Genomic DNA, 26,659 nt, shown 5'->3' with positions numbered 1-26,659 from the left:
ACATATATACGATTACATATGTACATAAATACATCTCCATGAAGGCCTGGTATTTTGTACCTGGAGAGATTTAGGTATCAAATTTCAGTGCTCCCAATTCCATTATTGTCTGCAGAATTAACATATTGACATTCTCTATATGTGTCATCAACCAAATGCATATGCCTCTGATTTTAAGTCCTAATAGCTAGTCAGTGTTAGAGGCTGAACATTAAAATCAGAATTGAAAAATAAGGTATGTTGAAAGTCACAACCAAAAGAAAGTCTCCATTATTCCCTTTTCAGTTAGCTATTTCATTGTACACTTGGAAAGGAATATACTGGGTATAGATACAAAGAAAATTGAAGCCTATAAGATGTCCTACAGAGCTGAACTTCACAGAATTATTCATATATAGGAGGCTATGATAAGCCAGAAATTCTACCGCTAATTCTAAAATTAGAAGAGGTATCAGTTATTAAAACTGATACTATGATTTAAATACTTGTATGTTTATATATTTTGGCATAAAACTTGTTCAGTGCTTTGGTGTCTGGATGGTTTATATTTCACTCATTTGCGTTCATAGAGGAGAAGATGGAGAAAAAGAAGAAAAAGCCAAAGAAGACAAGGGTAAACAAAAGCTGAGACAGCTCCACACACACAGATATGGAGAGCCAGAAGTTCCTGAGTCAGCATTCTGGAAGAAAATCATAGCCTATCAACAGAAACTTCTAGTAAGATGTTTTAGAATGAATATGGCTTTTGATGTATTATAAGACCATGATCATTCGGGTGCAGTAAATATCCACTGACCTTCCCTCGGGTGGTAATCAGGGAACCAAGTCAGCCCTGAATGTATATGGTATTTGCCCATCTCAGTGTTTATATGTTAGAATCAATGTCTTGGTCCATGGCTCCCTATTGTCAAACCCATAATCTCTGCACACATTCACATGACCTGAGACCATGTGATTTTAGTGACTGCCAGCATCTTCCCAAAAGGACATTTAAAGAGTAAGTTAATTAACATACCCCAGGGCTCCCTCTTTGCAGGACACTATGTAAGGCTCTGCAATATATGATAGCAAAACAAACCTTCTAGGAGACAAGTAATTCATCTTGATGTTTCAGAGTGGGGTTAGTTAATCTTTCTTGAATTGCCCTTTTATTAAAAATCCAGTTATAAAAATATTAATGCAGTGAGCCAACTCTCCAATGATAATAAGAAGATCTATTCAAAATTATTCTTTAAATGATAATAAGTAAAAAAGTGAAAGAAGAGGGAGAAGATAGTTCTTTATGTAGTATCCTAAACATTTTTCAGAAATGCTCCTTTAGTTAATAAAATATCTGCTTATATGTGGAAAACAAAAAAAGACGTAGTTCTCTATTCCTTTTTATACAGGATGGCATTGTTAAAAATTTTGTCTGAAAGACCTTTTATATGAGTATATATGTATATGTGTATAAATATTATATATTTGTATCATATAAATAGGAAAAAATTGGGAGATGAATGTCTCAAATAAACTTACATGAGGTACTGACCAAAAATGTCAGACCTAGAAATTAAGAACAACACTCCATAATAAAGCCATTTGAAAGGCAAAATCATATTTAACCTTTGAGGAAAAAAAGACCAAAAACTCATATAGTATAGAGCTTCACCTATAAGCAAAATGGATTGTTCTGTCATGATATATTCTAACTGCTTATACCTAAATGTATATATATGACATAATTTAAATAATTTACACAGCTTATTAATAGTTAGAACTGTGCTTTCTTAAACTACACTGTGTGTTTCCTATATTATTTAATACGGAGTAGACGGAACGGAAATGCTTTTGAGGCAACTCTGGATAACCCATGGTTTGATTTGCGGTCCCGGTGGCCACGGCTGCTGGCGTGGTCTGCCTAGGGTGTGAGGTTGTGCGGGCGCTGTGATAAGCTGTAGCAGCCCCAGTGGGTTCCTGAGGAGCTTATGTAACTGCAGTTGAACAAAGCAAGTAATTGAGGTTTTTCTCCCCATCCTTCTGTCCCAGAGGTGCCTTCTTTCCTGTGTCTCTTTGCACCATCACTTTCTTTGCTCACCTGTTTGCATGCATAAGCCTAATCATGGCCACATCGGGTGCCACAGTGCCTCTCGTGACACCAGTCTTCGTGACCTCCCGGCTCAGATAACCAAAGTCACTAACCCAGACCCTATGACCCAGTCCCACCTTCTAAGGAGAACCATGTGACTGACCCAACTTGGATGTGGTGGCCGTCTTTGGTCCTATAAATGGTGGCAGAACAGTCAGGATCATATGTGGGGAGATGACACCATCCAAGTTGGTCTGTGTCCATGAAGAGAGATAACTAATGAAGTATCATTCTGATTTGGCCTTATAATGCTAAAGCCCCTGATATATTCAGATAGATACTTTCTGGTCATCTCCCACCTAAATTCTTGGTATGTCCCAAAATCTTTTCACTTAAACCTAATTCTGCTCTAATAAGTGTTTTGTACTTTTCCCCCATAGCTCAATGAATGACACCAGGCATTTACTTACTTGCTCAGACCCCAGAATCCAGAAGTTACCCTCTATTGAGTCCTTTCTTTTTCCTACCTCAGATAAATCCAACAATAATTCTCAGCTCTCTGTTCCAAATACATCCAGAGTCTTCCCGGTTCTTACCGTTTCCACAGCCACCACTGGGTCAAGCCACCGCCATCAACATCCTCTTTCTGCATCCTGCAGTGACTTTGTAACTGGTCCCCTGCCCTCCATGCCTCCAGTCTACTTTAGGCACAGTAGCTGGAATCATGTTTGCAAATCATCTGATCGCATCAAGCCCTCTTCCGCTCCTTCAAGAGCTTGCCATCCCATTTACAGTAAAATAGTAATTCCAGTTATAATAATATTAATGATTACCTTCCCCTATAGTAACTTATCTAATCCTCATAACAAACTTATGAGACAGGTTTTGTTGTTATCCCCACTTTATACATAAGAAAAGTGATGCTTACAAGAGTGATTAAGTCTCTTGTCCACTTCCCACAGTGAGGAAGTGGTGGGGTCAGGCTTCACACCCAGGCAGTATGGTCCCAGCAATCAGACACTGAACCACTGCACTAAGGGACAACACTTTTTCTTTTTTTTTAACATTTCTTTTGTGTTTATTGAGATATACCTTACAAGCAACCGTTCAGTCTACAGACCTTAATTATATAGCTCAGCTGGATAAATGTTTACACACATACCATCTGTGTAGTGACCGTTATCCACAGCAGAAAGCGCAGACTTTTTATCAAAAGCCTACAGAACACTGTCCCCCACACTCTGACCTCATTCCTTCCCACTCTCTCCTCCTCCCACTTTGCTACCTGCTCGCTATCCATCAAACACAGCAGCATCCCTCAGAATTCAGGATCTTTGCCCTCCAAGCTCTTTCTATGACGTTGCCTTCCCACAGTTGTTCACTTGATTACTGCCCTGTGGGCATCTAGGCCTCAGCTCCAATGTCACCTCCCAAGAACCTTCCCTGACCACCTATCCAGATAGTACCCCCTTCCCTAAGTCCTTAGTCTGATGCATTTTTCTTCAGAGCATTTACCATTCCCTGAAATTAGGCTATTTTTTGTTATCTGTGAGTGTGCTTCTTTATTTGTCTACTCTGTGATGGTTTAAGTTTTCTTATTCACTATTATGTTGACAGCACCAAACATGGGACTTAATAAATGATAGGCCCTCAAGAAACAGTTTTCGGTAAATGCATGAGTACTTTATTTCAATTGCCTTCAAATTTCAAATCTCTTGATTCAATGACCTTTTAATAATTTTTTTCACCTTCAGAACTATTTTGCTCGCAACTTCTACAACATGAGAATGTTAGCCTTATTTGTCGCATTTGCAATCAATTTCATCTTGCTCTTTTATAAGGTACGTACGTCTTAGTCTTTTAATAACCAATATGAAACTACAAGTAGACTGAACTGAATGTAATGATTTGACAGATCCACTAATAAGCACACGAACATCTTTTCTGAAATGTATTTTGATGAAAGAGAAAATCTGAATCTCAGGTACATCACTGATTGTCTGGGACAGCAAGAATAGATTAGCTCCCTCGCACTAAGTGAGAAATGCCCCCACTGAAGAATGTGGGATTTTAGAGGGTTTGCCCACAGTACTTGTAGCCTGATTTGGCTTGATATGTCACATGTATCTTGTGGTATGGCATACCTGTATTCCATTAAATTCTTTTGATCATTGAGAAGACAACTTAGCCATCTAATTTTCCCCTGCATGCTTAACCCTCATAACTGGTTAGACTAGAGGGAGTTTTTAAAATATGGTCATTATTTGCCATTTCTATTTCTATTTTTTCATTCTATTTTTCTATTTACAATGCTGTGTAAGTTTCAGTTGTATGGCAAAGTGATTTGTTTATGTGTGTGTGCGTATACACATATTTTCTTTCTTAGATTCTTTTTCATTATAGGTTATTATAAGATATTGAATATAGGTCCCTGTGCTGGGTTTTTGAAAAGCTATCTTTTCAGCCTGTGCTTAGTCTTTTCATCATGCAGTGGCTTCACACCCAGCTCTTTGCTGATAAGGCTGAGTTCCCATTGTTTCTTGTTCACCCTGATCTCTTAGAGAAAATGAACTGACTGTTCTCTAAATGGTTTGAATCAGGTCTCCACTGCTTCTGTGGTTGAAGGAAAGGAGCTACCCACTCGCAGTTCAAGTGAAAACGCCAAAGTTAGCAGCTTGGACAGCAGCTCGCCCAGAATCATCGCAGTGCATTACGTGCTGGAGGAGAGCAGTGGCTACATGGAGCCCACACTGCGGATATTAGCCATCCTGCACACGGTCATCTCTTTCTTCTGCATCATCGGATACTACTGCTTGAAAGTAAGATAGTAAGGCACCGAGGAGCTTGTGTGTGTCCGCATGCATGCATGTTGCTGTGGGGCGGCAGAGTCTGAGATGGAAACTGCAGACACACAGTTTATTAGGGAATGTTCCATCAACACCTGTGGGGCAAAGGGAAGAGGCAGCGTGGGGAAGAGAGAACAGACCCAACAGGGCATGTCACAGCCTCTGTTCTGAAGTTGAGACACCCCTGCAGGGTGGGCCTGGGCTGGGGGCATTGGAGCCTGGCCTTTAGAGCTCTGTGTTGACCGGTCACAGGCTGCGGGCTGCCATGGGAAGGGGATGTGCCTGTGACATTGTAGTTTTGTTTTTGTTTCTCCCCCCACAGTAATTATTCACATGCGGAAAATTTCACCTGTAACTTGACAGCACAACAGTGACCAACCCACTATGTACTAGTAATGTTCAGTGTAGTGAAAATTCTAGAAATGTATCATATTTGACCTCCAAGTCGTCTCAGTTCTTCTGCTATTAGGCACATGTCTCTCACCATCCTTGGCAGAAATGCTTCACGGTTTGTCACATATCACTTTAGCGTTTTTCCTGAATCCTATAAGGGAGTGGTATAGTTTGGTGAATAGAACTCAAGGTCGTCTCTCCAAGTGCTCAGAGCTTCACACTACCTTGGCACCCCTCTTTTATCTTTTCCGAACATGGCACTGTTATGCTGCAGGGCTTTTGTTTCACTGTTCCCTGCTTCTGACTAGGAAGCTTATACAAGACTTTTGGAAAACTAAGGTCCAGAGTAAATGATTAGAATGTAAAGTTTTCTTCAGAAACACCTCTACCTCCCTTTCCTTCCCTTGTTTTATGACAGGGACAGGGGGCTGTTCTTAGATACTTCTACCATGTTTGCATCTTTTTTGCATCTGTGTCTTGTGTAAACTCTGTGCATATGAAAAGAGTGTCAGTAAATTCTGGAGACATTTTGGCAAATTGACAAACATTTCTGCTGATGTTGAAATTAGAATTTATTTCAAAATAGCATATATAGGCATGCTGAGCATGCAGTTATTAAATAGATTTTTCAAAGCTCTAAAATTTTTTAAAAGTATGCATTTTGGAACGTTATAACAGTGCTATGTTTTATTGCATTCATATATATATGTATATATTATATGCAAAAGAAGAAATTTTATATAATATTTTTCTCAATATTTAAAATTTATTTCATTAATGCAAATTATCTATGAACCTCTCTATATTTAAAAGCACATGCATACATATATCTACACTATCTTCTGTTTTTCTAAAACCTCTAGATGCCTCTTTCTGCCTAAATATGGCTGGTTCATTTTCACTCATTTTTTTACTTTCCTGGAAGTAACTTGGGAAATATTTCTTTCCAAAAGCTGTTTTGTATAGATAGTGACCACAAGAGATGCCGGTTAATGTAAACTAATTTTAACATGTTTATTTTTCAAATGTAGGTCCCACTGGTTATTTTTAAGCGAGAAAAGGAAGTAGCTCGAAAATTGGAATTTGATGGGCTTTATATTACAGAACAGCCTTCAGAAGATGATATTAAAGGCCAGTGGGATAGACTCGTAATCAACACACAGTGAGTAAAGAATTAGATGAAACATTTCTGTGCTCAAAAAATTTCAGGACATAAAATACTTTGCCAGAGTTCCTGCAGATTTGTCAAAAGTTTAGCAGAAGTGAATAATAGTTATATATTCAGCCAAGAAAATCAAATGACTGAGCTCCATCATCCTCTTAATGGATGCCATCAATTTTTGCCCTCTGTGTTCTGATTTCCTCCATCAAAAATGGCTTTAAGTCCATTTCCACGGCAGTAATGGAACTTAACATCCATTACTCAGTGTTCAGGGATGTGTGTAGCTCAAGGTACACAACCTGCAGTGCAGGGTTATCTCACAGAAAAGCATAGAGGAAGCCAAAATTATTCATTAAGGAAAGGGATGTAGCATTAAAGGCAAAAATATTGGATTTCACACATTTAATCTAAGTTGGAAATTTTCAGTTGGTATCATCCAGCAGTCTGGCATATACCTAGCTAAGCATTATGACATGTAAAATATGACAGAAAAACAAGTGCTTTTTCTGTGTACTAATTATTTAGCCTTACGAGATCAAGATCCAAGGGACTAGCTGTTGCTTCAGATATAAATCCATCATTGAAGTCTAATTTACACTATTAGAGGTATTAATGATACAATATTTTCTAGTAGTTTGTGCTACTTGAGTGAAATAGATTCTTTTTAATTGTAATTAGTTTTTTTAATTCTTAAAAAGTTATGATTTCTAGTAAGTTCAAATGGGGCTGATGTATATGTGTGTTATAAACATTTACTCTAAATGCTCAATATTTTGTTTAGCAACTCTATTTACTAATACTAAATCCAATCAAGTCTGTCCCCTTAGGTGAATTCTTAAGATGCCAGGATCATGTGATGTTAATATGCTCAGTTTCCTTGAGAAAAATTGGTGGTAATGAGTTGTTTTTAAAAACTTCATAGGAGAAACAGTGACAGATTTTTAGATACTTTAATTTTTAAAGACAATTGACAAAGCAATGTATATATTGACAGACATAAATAAAAATATAACTCCTTATTAATAAATATGTTCATATTTTATCCATAACAATATTAGTCCATATTTTTTGTGATTTACATGGATATATTAACATTTAAAATAATATTTAATATTCTTATAGACAAATTATGAAATAAGATGGGAAAAATTCATTGTAATTTCTGTGAATGAAAGAACACATTTACATATTATTTTTAGCATTTTGTTTATTCCAAACAATATATTGTTATTTATCATTTTTTAAATGATACTATATTTTACTTCTGTGCTTTTATATCTTTTAGGTCATTTCCCAACAACTACTGGGACAAATTTGTTAAAAGAAAGGTAATACTACTTAGAACACTTTAAATTTTCTATTTTTTCCCAAAGTGCAATTCAGATTTGAATTTGCTGTGGCTCATATGTAGAATGAGATATTGAGGTATGCTTTATCTGTCAATGTCATTTCAAAATGGAAATAAGGTTGAATATGAATTTCAAAAATTTCACCAGAAATCCATACTCTGAAGCTAAAAATTAAATAAGCATGGCTCATCCACCTATCCTCTGACTCAGGTGATTAAACAGTGCTCAGCCTGTACATTAAAAAGAACTGGTAAGAATTTTCTCTGAGATTGGGTAACTGACTGAAGGTTCTTTTCTGATAAGACAGCTGAGTTACCAGGGCTGGAATTCTCCCTTATAAAGAAGTAAAGTTGTTTTATAACAACAGAGGACTAAATTTTATTTACTTTACATGAACTTCAAAGACTTTTTATTCTTATAGTTTTTTCCTTCTGATGCACATCATAGGATGGTAGGAGGAAGACAGTAAAGACTGTCAGTTCTGATTTTGAGAGTCAAGGATTTATCTGTGCTCTTCCTACCACACATTATTTAATGTAGATCACTTTTAAAAAAAATATATAATAATACATACACAGTACTTGTGCATTGTAAAATACAGTAAACATTATTTTGCATCTCCTTCTTATTCCTTGAACCCTCCAGTTGCCAAGTCGAATCAATTCATGCCGTGTACCGTAATGAGTTGTAGCTCCAGTGTATATATATGGTCTGCGGTAGAATGGCCACAAATATCTGCTGAATGAAGTGATCTTTTTCCCCTTTGATTCCACCAGTTTAATGCGACTCAGAGGGTGGTTGGTGACTAGCAGCTGCAAATTTTTTGTTACCAGTCTGAGGGAAGAAAGTGAGTTGGCCAAGAATTTAAATCAAGTACATCATTTAAAATGAAGCACATTAAAGAAAACAGAACAACGCAAAAAACCCTCGAGACTTTCTAGTTGGAAGGGGCAAAAAGTTTGCTGATTTTCATTTTGGTGCAAGTTTTTTGTCTCCTTGTGACCACAAAGTAGTAGCATTGCACTAATGCAGATGAGTGCATCCAAATTAGGTCAGAGCTTTGAAAGAATAATTTTTAAGTAATTTAAAATAGATGATTTGAATATTTTATTCACATTAAGTATTTAACAGTATAAAGAGGCAACTTTAAGTTATCTCTAAAGGAAATGATATATCTAGAGTCAAATAAGTAGACAAATTGTAATTGCAGCTAAGACTCTCCATGGCATTCCTGCTCTGGGGTCCAATTTGTCCTCCTGGGCGAGAATAGAACCCCTGAAGAAGTCCCACTCAGATCAGCCCAGCCCCTTTTCAGTACTGTGAGAATAATGCAAAACAAATTGTTTTAATGAGCCTAAATAGTATACATTCATGGGATTTTAAGCTACCATTGCTCTTTTATGTTTTCTTTCAGTTTACCTGATTGTCCACATTCCGAAAATGCTCATTTTAATTTCTGCTAATCCTTTCTTCCTTTCTGTTTATGTATCTTTCCATCACCTAATCTTTTACTTTAACATTCCCCCTCCTTTCTCTCTGGTTCCCAATGCCTTTGTTTCTCCTACATCCCTTTTCCTTGCTTTCTTATCCCTCTCTTGCTGCCAGTTCTCTCTCCTTCTGGATTTTTCTCATTACTTTTCCTGTTGCCTCCACTTTCACTGATCTGCAGGATCCGCATGGTATATAAACCCTAGGCCAAGAGTTGCTATATGAAAGACAGAGGTACTGAGCTCACAGGTGATCTGTGAGCCCACGTCTCAGCACTGATTTAAAAACCCAGCACATGGGCAAAACCAGGCAAATATGATGGGCAGAGGGGCAAGGAAATCAGGTTCAGGTGGAGACCACAGAGGGAAGACCAGCATGTCGTGACCATCCCAGTGGCGGGCTGTGCTCTGTGCAGGAGACCTTTGCTGAGAGTCAGCCTTGCCTGGATGCTTCCTCACACGCTCTTTTGCCAAGCCGACCAACCCTGGGCATGTGACATTCTCTAAGATACGATTTCTTTGTCTGCAGAGCAGGATGCTAATAAGAGGAAACTTCCATATTGTAAGAGCCCCATGATGGAAAACAAGTCAAAATTCTTAGCATAATTCCCAGCATAAAGTATGAATTTGGTAGAAGTTACCTTATTCCATTACCTCCCACCACCCCTTTACCCATTTCCTTCAGCCCATCTTCTATTTGCATGCCTTCCTCTCTTGCCTAAGAAATCATGTTCTTCAGCTAGGTATTATTTAAAATGCTTTAAGTAGAGTTGCCTGGCAGTCCAGTGCTTAGACCCCACATTTCCAATGCAGGGGGCGCAGGTTCCATCCTGGTTGGGGAACTAAGATCCCACATGCTGTGCAGCATGCCCTAAATAAATAAATGCTGTTAAATTCACTTAGATCTTAATAGTATGATCATAGGACATGAGCTGTAAGTTAGATTTTTAAGTGAACTTGAAAGTAAGACATATATTATGGGTTAAAATACTCTGATGTTTGTATGTACATACATAGAAGCGTCTGTAAAACGCTTCTATTCTTGCCCCAGGTTATGGATAAATATGGAGAGTTCTATGGCCGAGACAGAATCAGCGAGTTACTTGGCATGGACAAAGCTGCCTTGGACTTCAGTGATGCCCGGGAAAAGAAGAAGCCAAAGAAAGACAGCTCCCTGTCAGCTGTGTGAGTGTTAATTCTGCTCTATTCAAGATGTGCATAGAAAGGAGGAAAAGTGAATACACTTCTGAATTTGCTAGAGCATTGATTTCCTTTCCTTCAGTGTCAGAAGAACAGAGAGATGAGAGAAACAGTATATATACAGAGTCTGCTTTTGTACTTCTGAGCTCTGGAATCATTATAGATTTAATCTATAACTTTTGAACATGTCTTTTTTTTTGTTATCTATATAAAGCAAGAAAAAAAGATTTATGTTCTTAGTTTGATTTGCCTTTTTACCCCTAAATACCACTTAAGTCGAAGTCAGAGGTACAAAAACATAATATTTGACTATGTTTTCTTAAAGCTTCCTATTTGAAAAGAAGTTAATTTTCTTATTTTGGAAAAGGGAGTCATGTAGGCCTTGTATTAGAAATGTTCAAAGATCATATCCTTTTATTATAATTGTTATATTTTATTTAAATAGCAAAGACTTGGTACCATGTTATCATACTGTTACTTAGAAAGTTTACATTAAAATGAGGCACCCTTATATAGTATTTGCATGGAATGTTATGATATAACTAGGAGAATGTAAACTGGTTGACTTCACCAGAGACTGACTTTCACACACACGTGTAGTATGAGTATATGTATATATACATCTATTTATATTTTATGAATTTAATAAACTGTAACCTGAAAATAAATGTAAAGCCCATATGCTTTTAAAAAGTAATTTTTTATTGTAGTCACAACAATTTTAGAAAAAACAGTGGTTACCATCCCTTATTTAAGGTGTATTTAAGGTGTCAGTCAACTAGGTATGTGATGATTTCTTTGAAAACATAAATATTTAAGGTTCTGTAGAGCAGTGTTAGATTGTCTTAGATAAATATTTTAGTTAGCATTAAAAAGGACTCTTTGGCTGACCTATCTTTTTGGTCATGTTTTTTTTTCCTCCCTGAAACCTTGGTTAGAGCTAGTTGAGTCTTTAAAAATAATGTGAACCCAGTTGAAAAGTAGTTCAATAAGCAAATATGTAACAGAAATTATAAACTTAAGTTTAAAGTATTATCTGGTACTTTAAGAAAACAAATACGTTTCTTAAAGACCAAATCACCAAATATAAAAAGAAACACAGTTGATAACCCTTAGGCATTAAGACCTTTATGTTAGAATATTATGTAAAACAAGGACAGTGGTGAAAAGTTTGCTGAGTTTCCCACTAGCATTTTCAGATCCCTGATAAGCAAGGTAGAATTAAATATTTTTACTGAATTACGCATTTTACATGGTCATATTTGTGACTCTGGAAAATAAGTCTGAAAAAACAGAAAAGTTTAGACTACTGTTTTGCTATGAACAGTTGTAAATTAGTGGAATTTTCCACTGTTTTACATAGTAGATATTTGCAGGTTTGACCCCTAGAAAAGTACAAAGAAATTAATGTGGACTTTATTAATATCATTAAATAGGGATAATGAAATTACAGTCAGCTAGTAAATAACACACATTACTAGGGAAAAATTTACATGTAGTGTTCCTTTATTAAAGTGTTTTAAAAGATGGAGTTTTAAAAGATTATCTGGTTTCTATATGAATATTATCTTAATGTGAACATTTGCATACAAGGATGACTTATATGATTTATGATCAGGTATCTGTGTGTGCATGTATTTATCAGTCAAACATAGAGGACTTGGTATGTGCACATTTGGGCTTCCCTGGTGGCTCAGTGGTAAAGAATCCACTTGCTAATGCAGGAGACATGGGTTCAATCCCTGGGTCAGGAAGATCCCCTGAAGAAGTAAGTGGCAACCTGCTCCAGAATTCTTGCCTGGGAAATTCCATGGACAGAGGAGCCTGGCGGGCTAGTCCATGAGGTAGCAAAATAGTTGGAAATGACTTAGCGACTGAACAACTGCAGCGACAAATGTGCACATTTAAATAGGTGGCCAACTTGCCTCCTGGGGTGGAATGGCCTCCAACAGCCAGAAAGCCTGCATACTTCTTCTCTATGTGTCTTTATGGAGTGAGGGGGGAGCTTCTATCTCAGAGCTGTCTGGCTTCTAGTTTACCTCTGAACCAAGCCCTGTGGCTGGGGAGGCCATGACTGGTCTAGATCAGCTGCGCTGCATCCCTGAGGGTGGAGTCAGCTCTGCCCAAAGAGCATTACCGCCGCCATTGGTGAGAAGAGAGTACTGTGTACCACAAAATACTTCTCATGCAGTTGGTAGCAACTTGCTACCCTAATGAATGATAGGGATAGAAAAGAACTAATCATAAGAATAAGTTTTTAAATAAAGCACAAAACTACCATGGGAAATTCAGACATCCTGATAAAACCCTTATTTTATTTTGGATTGCTTTCATGGGAAATAATTATGCTCTCATGCAAAGTGTCCCAGATTGTTTGTTTTTTTTTTATCTTTTTAAGAAAAAATATTGTTATATTAAGACCTATTGTAAATATTCATGAAACTTTAAAAATGATTATTTAAAATAACAAAATTACAATTTTATTTCCTTAAAAGTAAAAGATCCTAGGCTAAAGTAAATTAAACCTTAACTCCAAGGGGAAAAACCTCCTATGAAGTCAACTTTAGATGATAAACTATTTATCACTGCACTTATAATTTAAGATTGGCCTAATTAAAGAAATGATTAAAAAAGAAATTAAAGACTAAAACAGTTTCTCTAGAGAAGCCCTTTTGAAAATAGCACTAAAAATTACATCATATTATTATATCAATTCCTAGAATGTTGGGAAGGCTAACAAAATTATAATTTCCAGCCCTATAAACCAGTGCAAGTTCTGAAAAAAGAAAGCTGAAAAGTATATTTTAATACATGTCTATTTTATTCTGCAAAGATCAAAAATATTTATGTTGCAATTCATTCATTCAACATTATTCAATATTATATGATACATTCAGTGTATCATATAATGTGCTTGGTGATGGGGATTTTAGAGACTAGTGAGAGAGGTGTAAATACATGTACATACATACACACCTACAGTTACAAAACTGTGGGAAGTGACTACAAAGGGAGGTGACTCCAAAGTGCTGTGGGAACCCAGGGAAAGGGTTAAATTCCTTTTTGGATAGAGAAGGATGTGAGAAGGGGCATTTCTGAATTCAAGAGGAAACAAAAACAAAACCAATAAGCCCTTTTACTGGCAGAATCAGTACAGTTATAAAGTAAATGTGGACATTTATGCAGGTTTTTATTAGTTGAACTAAAAATAATTCTGTTGGTATGCAATTATAAATGTATAGTGAAAGTTAGAGAGGAAAGTCTTGAGAAACCTATGTTGGTTAATATGTACAATGTTCAGGAATAATTGCTAGATGTAAAGTGTTTATCTTACATTTAATGTAGAGAAAAGAAAAGGTCACAAAAACCTATTTTTAAATAATAGAAGATAAAATGACGCTTTGTTTTGTTTTCTAAGATTCCTCTAAAAAAATCGCAAAACTCTGGAATACATTGTCCAGTGGAGCTCTCAGGCTCTTCCCTGGGCAGCTGAACTAGAACTAATCTTCTGAGATGGTTGCCAGCCCTACCCCATCCCATGGGGAGTGAATGCCAACAGGCTCTTGCAAGCCTGTGAGCCTTTGCTTCATGTACATATCTGCAAATTCTTTTGTTTTTCCAGACTGAACTCTATTGATGTGAAGTATCAGATGTGGAAACTAGGAGTCGTTTTCACTGACAACGTAAGCTACCTTCAATACCACAAAGTAAAACACACTCTGATTAGATGAGTTTGCTGGTTTTCATCAGGTGGAAAGATAGCTACTTAAGAAAGTTATTCAAACATCGGTTCATTTAGTACTGACCATATCTGAGAAAGACCCACAGAAGTACATGATTCATCAGCCCATCTCTCATTCCATTTCTTTCAATAGCTGAAAGATTAAAATGAAAATATATTTACACAAGAAGATGAAACTGAGATGAAAATTCATGTGTATTTTCATTCAGGTTTTAGTTGAACAATGGCATTCTTCAAAATTTTTACAGATGTTAGAAAGTTCTCAATAAGTTTTTAAAAGTTTTTCTTAACATTAGTTGCAATCCATTTGTTTCTGCCAAGTACATTATTGTGTTCTTTTTCTTGATGGATCTTCCTTTTATCAAAGAGCCTATGAGTAAAACATAGGACCCACATATATGTACAAATATTATGAAAAAAATCACCCATGACTAAAAGCCACCAGCTGTCCAAGGCAAAGAATCACATTATACTACCTCATTGGTTCAATAGCCTGACGTTTTTGACTCTTAGAATTTTCAGTTTAAATAACTGTTACTGTCAGTTGTTTTTAATGCTACTATTTGCTGCTGGGGAGTTGTGGGAGAGAACCACGAAACATGGCTGAATACATTGACTACAATTTTTCTGTAGATCTCGTCTCATCCCCTCATTCTTGCTTCTTAATTTTTTTACCATCTTCTCACATCCACTCAGAAAGGAATGTAAGAACATCCCCTAAGGCCTTCTGCTGTTCTCTCTTCTGTGCTTTCTTCCTTGGACATCTCATTTAGTCTAAAAAAATCTCACTCTAATTTTAGCACAGACTTTTATAGTGACCCTTACTTCCATTCTCCTAAAGACCTGTGACACCCCTCCCCTGCATACTCTAACCTCTGTCTCCACCCCTGCCTCATCCAGTCATGGCCCAGAATCCTGGGTATCTTAGAGAACTCTCCAAAGAGCTCAAACTCAAGTCTTGAAATATCTTTTGTCAACTGCTAGTTAAGGTATCTTTCAGCTAACTTTTCACCTAACAGTGGAAGCAGCTTCCCTGGATAAAAAGAAGGTCACCTCAACTCAGCCCCATGTGGCAACATATAAAGATATTTTGGGTTGTCATGACTGGGAAAAGGGAATGCTAGTGGCAACTGATGAATAGAGACCAGGGATGCTGCTTACAAACCATCCTACAATGCACACGATGGTACCCATGACAAAGAATTAACTGGCCCAAACTATCAATAGCGCTGAGGCTGATTGATACAAGCTGCTGTTGAATAGAAAGTCAATTCATTTTTCTCTGTGGGAGAATAAATAAAAACAACCAATCTAGTGTAAAGGAGAGAATGGATGGCATTGAACCCTGCAGAATGAACTAAATAAAAATAAAATACACAAATTCATATAACTAATTGGAATTATATGAATATATAATCAAAAGATAAAGTCAATGGAGCAGTTAGAATATCAGAGTAGCTTTTGACAATAATATATATTCTATTTTCTGACATTCTTTTCTCTCATTTCATCTTAATAGTCCTTCCTCTACCTTGCCTGGTATATGACCATGTCCATTCTTGGACACTACAATAACTTTTTTTTTGCTGCTCATCTTCTGGACATTGCTATGGGATTCAAGACATTAAGAACCATCTTGTCATCAGTAACTCACAATGGCAAACAGGTAAAAGTTTATCTTTTCTTTCCCCTGCAAAAACTGAAAAACTAACAAATATTCCAACAGAAGTAAAACCAAACCTCAAATGACAGTGTACAGTTTTAAAGCCTTTGTGGATAGAGGAGCTGTGCTTTTTCTCCTAGAAACCATAAGGATTTGTAGTTTGAGAGCCCCCTAGACCTACGTTCAAGTCTTGGTTTGACTGATTTAGCTTTGTGACCCTGGATAAATTATTTACCATTCCTAAATCTCAACTCCCTCATTTTGAAGGAAAACAACAAAAGTACCTACCTTACCGGGGTTTTGTGAGAATTTGAAATAAAAACATAAACCTGGAGGTCTTAGCATAGGCCCTGGCACAGTAAATTCTCAGGAAAATGGTTATTGTTTTATTCCTAATATGATATTTGCTATGTTTGATACTGTGGGGAAACCAAAGTATGCTACAACATCCTAACACACTAGTTGCATTATTAATAAAACAGATGCTGCATCCGTAATTTAATACAGTATTTTAAACCGGATATTCCTGGGCTCTTTTCTCCACTTTTATATTGGGCAAAAAGCATAATAATGTTTCACACCTGACAGGTCATGCTTACTTGGAAGAAAGTTGGCTTAATTTCAGATAATCAGCTTATGTTCTAATGCAACACACTTGTAATGTTAAAGTGTTCATTATTAATAAACTTATCAATTCATTCTCTATTTATCAAGTGTCCACTGAGAGGTAACACATTCTATGTTATTTACTTGGAATAAAAGAGTCCTTCTTTTTCCAGAATTTTATAATCCACCATATTTTAAAATTGGTGCCCTTCCTAAAACCTTGAACTATATCCACAGTTAAATTCACATTATCATGACCTTCGGTTTTCTAAATTTCAGCATACTGTTCTTATATATGTCACTCTAGTTTCTGAATATGAGTATGGTATGCATGGCATGGCATAAATCCAGTGACAAAAACTATACTGTGATTATTTGTTGGTCAGTTAGTAGATTAATTTTGAGCTCCATGCATATTCAAAGAATTGGAGATGCTGACTCTGTGGAGTGTTTTCACACAAAAAATCTAGCACTATTCTCAATTTCTAAACTTTTGCTTGTTTCTAAATTCTATTCCCTCTCTTTTTGAGGTATCAGATTTCCATTTGCAGAGATATAGAGAGCTTTGTCTTATAGTAAACATGTAAAATTTACAGTGGCTTTGTACTTAATTTATAGGAGTGAAGTAAGCCCTCTACTAAGACATGTTTTATTTAAGATAATTATAAAGTGATTTTTATGACTTAATATATGCCACCACAACATAAGGGGTATGTTGTAATCAGAGGAAGTTGACGTAAAAAATAATGTATTTTAGTGTGTTTAGAATTTCTGTGATGGAACCAGAAAAGTATTTTCACCAACTTGGTGGAAAGCACATTTAAAAAATATACATGAAAGTGAAAATGTTTTGCTCAGTAGTGTCTGACTCTTTGCAACCCCGCCAGGCTCCTCTGTCTATGGAATTCTCCAGGCAAGAATACTGGAGTGGGTAGCCTTTCCCTTCTCCAGGGGATCTTCCCAAACCAGGAATTGAATCCAGGTCTCCTGCATTACAGGCAGATTCTTTACATCTGAGCCACCAGGATAGCCCCCAAAATATTCATATACAAATTATGTGTATATTCATATATATACATATTCCATAAAATGTGTTTATATATACATGCATATATATATATATAGTGTTTAGTTTGGAATTAAAAATTACGTGCAGCTGAAAGAAGACCTTGCAGACTGTGAATTGTATTTATACAACGAGAAAATTAGCCTTTAATACCAAGTAACTAACACTATTTTGAAGTGTTTTTCCCAGTACTTCCTTGGCAGTCCAGTGGTTAAGACTCTGATCCTTCCAGTGCAGGGGGCATGGGTTCAATCCCTGGCTGGGAAACTAAGATCCTACATGCTATGTGGCATAGCCAAAAAAGTAAATATGTAACTAAAGGAGTCTTTCCCTTTGATCACTGCTTTATAGTAACAAAGCCAGACTTCTTAGTTTTTATTTTTTTAATATTTATATTACATACTATTAACAGTTATTCATTTCCAGGTGTTAGAAGAAATTCCTATTTTAATTTAGGATGTTATTGAAGGAAAACATGATTTACAACCCCTCTTACTATCATAACAAAAATGAGATAGTTTTTATTAGGAATATAAATTATTTAAAAGGAACAGACCTTATGAAAAAAAAAGTATTTAGTATAGTATCTACCACCAAATATTTAGATAATAGAAAAATGAACATATTAAGCTGCTTATTAATATTATTAAAATAATTATTTTAAATAATTACATTTTATTAAAATAAATATTAATTAATAATTATCCAAATTGAATTTGGATAGGAAACTAAATCAGCAATTTTTCATATTCCAGTTATAGCATGCCTTTATTAGCCAATCAAGTAGTCAAGTTTTACATAAAGTAATCTGACAACGTGCTAAAATAAACAGACCATGAAAATAGGCTTCCCCACTGAGGGTATAAGAAAAGGATGATTATAAGGTGTGGATTCCATTAGCTTTTAGTCAGTATATCCACTGATTTGTATTTCTAATATATATTCAATGTCACATTGCTTTCCAGCTTGTATTAACTGTTGGCTTATTGGCTGTTGTTGTATACCTATATACTGTCGTGGCATTCAATTTTTTCCGAAAATTCTACAATAAAAGTGAAGATGGCGATACACCAGACATGAAATGTGATGACATGCTAACGGTAAGTTCACACACTCTGATCTCATATGAGTGAAAAAAATTCTCCTGCTTATTCAGTTCAAAGAATTGTATACTTATTCTTTCAGAGTGCAAAATATAAAGTAGTGTATACAGCAAAAAGCTGTGTGGCTTTTTAAAGATTTTCATGTTTTGTGGAACATGGAGCATTTCTGCCAGTTTTGCACATCTGTTGCATCAGCCTGATAATTAATAGAATACCAAGTAAAGTCCTTAGAACTGGAAGGATTAATGTAAACCCTTTAAACCATTGTTCATATATTCTAGGACAGCAGGTAAAGTTATTTCCTTGTAGAACATTTTGAAGGCTTAGGTATTTGTTCACCTTAATGATGTTAGCTGAAATTACTGATGTCCAAAAATACTTTTTATATTGAGTATCCTGGCTTAAGTTACTCTTACTCTTGATTTTAAAATCAACAGACATTAAAGCTTTTATATTGTTTTATCACTCTTCTGTAACCTGCATCTCAGATACTGGCAAATCAGAAATTACCATACATGGGATCCTAGACTAGGAAGTAAAAATTAGACAAAATATTAACCATTACCTGGAAATAGATGAATCCTTCAATGAGCTCCAAGTTGAGACACCTATACCACTGAGGTTGGTATAAGTTAAAGAGATAGATATAATGATGCTAAAATTACTCTAGGAAAAAATAAACAGCTCAAAGGAATAATGAGAAAGAACTACTAACATTATAAAAGACTAGTAATGAAGACAATTTTCATACTAGAGAATGACAGAACAATGGAATAGTCTAGAAATAGATTTAGATACACACGGAAATTAAAAGAATGATAAAAGTGGCTTTAGAAATTATAAAATGAAAAATAAGTCAATAAATGGTAGAAGTAAGTACCATGGACATGCTTTTGGGGGAAAATTGATAAAAATGAATGCCAGCCAAATTCTTTACATCAAAATAAATCCCAAATGAAATATCAATAAATAAACTTCAGTGCAAAAGAAAGAAAAAATGAATGAAAGTTAAAACAGAATTTGACTTTTGAAATAATAACAATTTTTTAATGGGGAAAGGAGTTTGTATGACATAAAACCTAGGACTCATGCAAGCACAAAAAATTACTTTAAGATTTTCCTTATAGTTGTTTCTTTTCAAAGGCAGATGACAGGCTAACAAAAACACACTGAACACTGTAACAAAGAGCCAGTTTCCTTAATTTATAAAGTCTTAACCACATCCAGAAGAAGAAAAACAAGCAAATTATATGACTAGATAATTCACTGTAAAATAAATTGAGGTTGTAAATATGGAAAGATGCTCAGCTCTATCATAAGTTTAAGAATGCAAATCAAAACACTCAGTTGCCACCTAAAGACTGTTAATATCTAGAGTTATTGAATTGATTGAAAAACTGGCATCTTCATGAACATTAGTAGGAAGTTAACAGCAATTTTAGAGAAATTTTATAATGACTATCAGATTTTTAAGTGTATTAATCTTTGATTTATACTTATGTCCCACTGCCATTAACTGATCTAATTTCATTCATAAATATGTCTCAGTATATTCAAGGATATTAGTTGCTATCACAAATTGAAGTAATATAAATTATCATCTATAGGGTCCTAATTAAATAAATTATGGTAGATCCATATAATGGAAAAGTGTGTAGCTTTTTCAAATAATAGATATGTTTGAATATGCTAATATGCAAAGACATACAAATTATATTTAAGTGGGGTAAAAAAGCAAGATCCTGAACAGTATTGTGATAGAAGCCTAACGTACAAGATCACACACTCACACAAATATATATATTAGATACGTTGGACTATGTGTATGATTTTTCTGGAAGGATACATAAGAAACTTAACAAGTGTTCTTACAGGAATTAGGGTCACAGATAAAGGAGAGAGAAAACTTAGGCGCTGGCAGACTGCCTAATCACTAGTAATAACCTTCACCAGAGTCGCTAACACCTCTTCCTGCTTCTCCACATCCCTACCCTGCCATTCCAGGCCCCGGGAGGAAAGTACTTTAGAGACCCTTCAACTCTTCTTCTGTGTGCTGCCTTTAAAACCACATTGTTGTCTGTGTCCCGTGACCCTGAAGACTTGGGGTAGTGGCTGGCCAGAGGCAGGCAGGGGAGTGGGGGACTGTAGGAGGCAACAAGACACAAAGGGCATTTGTGCCTACACTGACCCACGGGAGATCCATCTCTGTGGGAGAAACACCACAGAGGTTCTAAATCTCAGAATTCACAAGCCTTGGGTCATAAAGTTTTTCTGGAGTCATTCAGCCCCAGAGGGTATGATGCTCAGTGAACCCCTCAAGACTGATGGAAAGGAGGAGTGGTTTCAGACAGGGATATGCAGTGGCCTGTGTTACAGAGTGGGAACAATATGTGACTTAGTTTCCCCTCTCCCACCACAGCAAGACCACCTCCCACCCCAGCTGCCAAATATCCTGGACTCTCCTTGTCACATCATGAGTCATCGTTGACTCTGTTCAAGTTGTTCCAATGGTATCCTTAGATGACTACATTTTGAATTTTGCTCTCGGAATGAATTTCCATTGCTTTTGTAAATTTTGTCAATGGACTTACTATGAGAAGAATCCATGCATTATTTGAACAAGAGGTGGGTTAGGAAGACCACTGCCTTTATCTGACTGATTTTACCCAGTGACATGACATACATATAAAGAAGGTAGAGGAGTTTGCCTCACCTGCAGATGAGGAAATAGGCTTGCTGATCTTTTCAACTATGGGCTTAGAACTGAGCTACATCCAGGATTTTCTTCATTTTGAAGAATTTCTGTCCATATAGATTAGACTACCTCTGACCAACTCTGTCTTAGGTATTTCTGTCTCTACACATAACAATAAATGTACCTTGCCTTTGACTGAGGCGAGGTTGGAGGCATCACAGTTTTCATCCTGGCTGTGTGTTTCTTACAGAAGAAGACTCAGTCCCAAGACACCAACCACACCTCAGTTCCTACCTCTCTTGTGACTATGTACTGTGGTCAATCAGTTGAACCAGACAAGAGACTGAGTAGTTTCGCACACATTCAAATCCAGTTGATTGGCCTTAATAACTATTGTGTGAGGCCACATTATCTAGAGTAACCTTTCAGTTTTAGATCTGAAAAGTGAAAGTTGCTCAGTTGAGTCTGACTCTTTGCAACCCCATGGACTTTAACCTGCCAGGCTCAGCTGTCCATGGACTTCTCCAGGCAAGAATACTGGAGTGGGTAGCCGTTCCCTTCTCTAGGGGATCTTCCCAACCCAGGAATCACACCAGGGTCTTCTGCATTACAGGTGGATTCTTTACCAGCTGAGCTACAAGGGAAACCCTTTAGATCTGAAAACCCCTTTTAATTTGCCTCTTACAAATGCTTGTGTGGGTAGATTTTGAAGATGCCAACATCCGTAGAGTTTATTAAAAGTGGAGGCTTAGTAAAACCAAATATCTAGCAAGACGAAATTATGGAGTAGGAAATGGTCGGATTTAATTACTGTAATTCCCCTAGAGAATCCTTTATGCCAGTCTCCTTCGCATTTCTTTTTCAAGGAGTAAAATCTAGTATTTTCATCTGAGATAGGTTTTCCTCACTTCTTTGGGTCTCAAGGAACACTGCAGGTTTTCCCAAGGATCTAATTCACCCGTCAGTGTTTCATAACTAACAGCAGGTGGCACTGTGACTGCAGTTTTGCAGACAGTGATGATTCATACTTAAATTTCTTTCCTTCTTTCTTTACTTATTTATTTATTTAGGGTCATGGTGTTTTGAGCCAGAGAATCTAATTAAACCAGGAGTAACCTGATAGAATTTGAACCTCTTCACCATGAATGTAGGAGGAGAAAGTGAAAAGTAATCTGAAGTTTTCAAGTTCAGAGCAAAAAGCAGATTGTAGCTTGGGAGACTGACATGTCATATATGAGGGCATTTATCACAAAAGGAGTGGTTTTCAGCCTCAAATGCTTAGAGGAATCACCAGGAAAAATCTTTGTAAATCCACAGATCTTCAAGACCAACCCCAGATCCCTTGAGTCAGAAACTGTAGGGAAGATATAAAGACCCATGTATTTTGGAAAAAGCTTTCTAGGTGGTTGAGATAAAAAGTATACTCCTAGGGAAGTAACCTGCTTAGGTAATTGTTCTAAATTACTTATTTTACCTTATTTTCTCAAGGAATAACTTGTTTTTCTCTAGAGTCAATCTCTCTTTTTCTCTCCGTGTGTCTGTTACTCGTCCCTATCCCCGCTTTTTTTTCTTTTTCCAAGATAAAGATCTTACAAGGATATTTGTGTGTGTGTGTGTGTGTGTGCATGCGTGCATGCTAAGTCACTTCAGTCGTGTCTGACTCTGCAACCTTATGGACTGTAGCCCGCCAGGCTCCTCTCTCCTTGGGATTCTCCAGGCAAGAATACCGGAGTGGGTTGCCAAGCCCTCCTCCAGGGGATCTTCCCCATCCAGGGATCAAATCACCAGTTCACTAGAAACTGCTACTCTTCCAGTGTTCCCTAAAGGCAACATAAACAATGATTAACCCCAGAATGTATTAGTTTAGGAGGTAGACTAAGGGGGAAAGTCACTGAACATTAAATCTTGAGAATTAACAATTGCCCTGGCCGGGTTTGTGTAGCACCAGGCATGTTCCTTCCTCATTACTCAGATTTTCTGAAGTTGTAAATCTTTTTGCTGCCCAGCATTGCCCCTCCAGCTCCTATTATCAGGTTGAAGCTGATTCTCTGAAAAGGAAGGTAGATAAAAGAATTTCCCTTTTCAGGAGCAGAATGATAATCTGATACTGAAAGCCTGTCACCCCAGTGAGTGGGTGACCACCACACTTCCTTCTATTCTAACACAACAGCCATCTCTCTGATATTTCTGCTGATAACTTCTGATAATGAAGGAGAATGCTGGGAAAATCTGTATCAAAATTCCATTGGTGAATCGTGCATTTTACTCATTTTCTTATTAAGAACTTTGGTATCTTATTAAGTCTAACTGATCACATCCACAAAACTCTGTCTTTTCACAGAATGGCCATATTTCATTTTAATGGAATATGGTAGAATCCCCTCCTTAAAGTTCTTAGTGCTATTATAGAGTGAAGGTGAGCAGTGAGATAAGGATACTGCCAGGAGAGGCTAGGTGGCTGAAGAGAAATCTAAAAAGAAGAAGATGTTTACCTCAGTAATTTAGCCTCATCCCATGGTCTTGTTTTCAACTTTAATACCTAGAAAGTAAAAGTGGATCATTCGCCTGAAGACAGACTCACAGTAACCAGAATCCTGAGTCATACACATGAGTCAGAGTACTCACATTCCATACATTGAGTTCAAATAACAAGCTGATAGTCTTTTTCCCATACAAAAACTCTATGTGGGGACCCAAATTGTAATCCAAAGTCTTCATCAGCAGGAATTATTTGGATGATCTTAGTCACATACATGTCAAACAGGCAGGACTTGGAGAGCTAGGATTCTAGGACCTAAACTGGGAACTGCAGTTGATCCACTGTTGACTTACAGTAGGTATTATTGTGAGGAGTTAAAGGGCCAGAATTGGACACAGAGAAAGGCCAGACCATAGGCAGGAAGATTGTCCAAACTGGGTCCCCAGCCGAAGGGGGCAGAACGGATTACAAACAAAGCTAAGGAGGAAAAGCCAGAAACGGATGGACTGTGCAAGTTCATTAAGTAAATAGTGAGCAGCTGCAATAATGATTCTGTTTCATGTGGCCGCAGTTAAGCACATGTGAAGATAGATATGGAGAAAAATATATAGCCCCCAGTTTTTCTTAATAAGAGCCAGAAATTCATATGGTAAAAATAATTCCAATAGTATGTAAGAGTATATAAGGGAAAATAAAACTTTCTCTTCCCACATATCCACTGTTAACAGTTTCAAGCACTGTTTTAGACAAATAGTTATAAGAAATTAATGTGGTATCCAAAGGTTTTTCTTTTTAATTAATTTTGTATTGAAGGATAATTGCTTTACAGAACTTTGCTGCTTTCTGTCAAACCTCAACATGATTCAGCCATCAGTTCAGTTTAGTTCAGTCGCTCAGTCGTGTCCGACTCTTTGTGACCCCATGAGTCACAGCCCGCCAGGCCTCCCTGTCCATCACCAACTCCTGGAGTTTACTCAAACTCATGTCCGTCGAGACGGTGACACCATCCAGCCATCTCATCCTCTGTCGTCCCCTTCTCCTCCTGCCCCCAATCCCTTCCAGCATCAGGGTCATTTCCAATGAGTCATCTCTTCGCATGAGGTGGCCAAAGTACTGGGGTTTCAGCTTCAGCATCAGTCCTTCCAGTGAACACCCAGGACTGATCTCCTTTAGGATGGACTGGTTGGATCTCCTTGCAGTCCAAGGGACTCTCAAGAGTCTTCTCCAACACCACAGCTCAAAAGCATCAATTCTTCGGTGCTCAGCTTTCTTCACAGTCCAACTCTCACATCCATACATGACCACTGGAAAAGCCATAGCCTCGACTGGACGAACCTTTGTTGGCAAAGTAATGTCTCTGCTTTTCAATATGCTATCTAGATTGGCCATAACTTTCCTTCCAAGGAGTAAGTGTCTTTTAATTTCATGACTGCAGTGATTTTGGAGCCCAAAAAATGAAGTCTGCCACTGTTTCCCCATCTATTTCCCATGAAGTGATGGGACCAGATGCCATGATCTTGGTTTTCTGAATGTTGAGCTTTAAGCCAACTTTTTCACTCTCCTCTTTCACTTTCATCAAGAGGCTTTTTAGTTCCTCTTCACTTTCTGCCATAAGGGTGGTGTCATCTGCATACCTGAGGTTATTGATATTTCTCCCAGCAGGCTTCATTCCAGCTTGTGCTTCTTCCAGCCCAGCGTTTCTCATGATATACTCTGCATATAAGTTAAATAAGCAGGGTGACAATATACAGCCTTGTCGTACTCCTTTTCCTATTTGGAACAAGTCTGTTGTTCCATGTCCAGTTCTAACTGTTGCTTCCTGACTTACATATAGGTTTCTCAAGAGGCAGGTCAGCTGGTCTGGTATTCCCATCTCTTTCAGAATTTCCCACAGTTTATTGTGATCCACACAGTCAAAGGCTTTGGCATAGTCAATAAAGCAGAAATAGATGCTTTTCTCTTGCTCTCTTGCTTTTTCGATGATCCAGCAGATGTTGGCAATTTGATCTCTGGTTCCTCTGCCTTTTCTAAAACCAGCTTGAACATCTGGAAGTTCATGGTTCACATATTGCTGTAGCCTGGCTTGGAGAATTTTGAGCGTGTGAGATGAGTGCAATTGTGCGGTAGTTTAAGCATTCTTTGGCATTGCCTTTCTTAGGGATTGGAATGAAAACTGACCTTTTCCAGTCCTGTGGCCACTGCTGAGTTTTCCAAATTTGGTGACATATTGAGGTCAGCACTTTCACAGCATCATCTTTCAGGATTTGAGATAGCTCAGCTGGAATTCCATCACCTCCACTAGCTTTGTTCATAGTGATGCTTTCTAAGGCCCACTTGACTTCACATTCCAGGATGTCTTGCTCTAGGTGAGTGATCACACCATCATGATTATCTGGATCGTGAAGATCTTTTTTGTACAGTTCTTCTGTGTATTCTTGCCACCTCTTCCTAATATCTTTTGCTTCTGTTAGGTGCCTACCATTTCTGTCCTTTATTGAGCCCATCTTTGCATGAAATGTTCCATTGGTATCTCTGATTTTCTTGAAGAGATCTCTAGTCTTTCCCATTCTGTTGTTTTCCCCTATTTCTTTGCATTGATCACTGAGGAAGGCTTTCTTATCTCTCCTTGCTTCTTTGGAACTCTGCATTCAAATGGGAATATCTTTCCTTTTCTCCTTTGATTTTCACTTCTCTTCTTTTCACAGCTATTTGTAAGGCCTCCTCAGACAACCATAGGTATACATATATCTCCTCCCTTTTCAACCTTCCTCTCAATCTCCCTTGTCATCCCACCCCTCCA

At 37.2% G+C, this 26,659-nt stretch overlaps 1 protein-coding gene across 12 annotated transcripts in view; it reads left to right on the top strand.

Moving 5' to 3' along the window:
* The window catches only part of RYR2 (ryanodine receptor 2), a 794,016-nt gene that overhangs the window by 739,716 nt on the left and 27,641 nt on the right, over window positions 1–26,659 (top strand). For all 12 annotated transcript variants that reach the window (XM_043925904.1, XM_043925902.1, XM_043925903.1 and 9 more), the window contains 9 exons: window positions 570–717; window positions 3,823–3,909; window positions 4,669–4,887; window positions 6,339–6,469; window positions 7,755–7,797; window positions 10,357–10,490; window positions 14,128–14,188; window positions 15,767–15,913; window positions 18,548–18,682. In XM_043925904.1, coding sequence (XP_043781839.1) covers window positions 570–717; window positions 3,823–3,909; window positions 4,669–4,887; window positions 6,339–6,469; window positions 7,755–7,797; window positions 10,357–10,490; window positions 14,128–14,188; window positions 15,767–15,913; window positions 18,548–18,682 — 1,105 coding nt within the window. The remainder of the gene's footprint in view (window positions 1–569; window positions 718–3,822; window positions 3,910–4,668; window positions 4,888–6,338; window positions 6,470–7,754; window positions 7,798–10,356; window positions 10,491–14,127; window positions 14,189–15,766; window positions 15,914–18,547; window positions 18,683–26,659) is intronic.

Source organism: Cervus elaphus, chromosome 15 (assembly GCF_910594005.1).
Source record: "Cervus elaphus chromosome 15, mCerEla1.1, whole genome shotgun sequence".
Lineage (NCBI taxonomy): Eukaryota > Metazoa > Chordata > Mammalia > Artiodactyla > Cervidae > Cervus > Cervus elaphus.
This window is presented reverse-complemented; position numbering and strand designations above follow the sequence as displayed.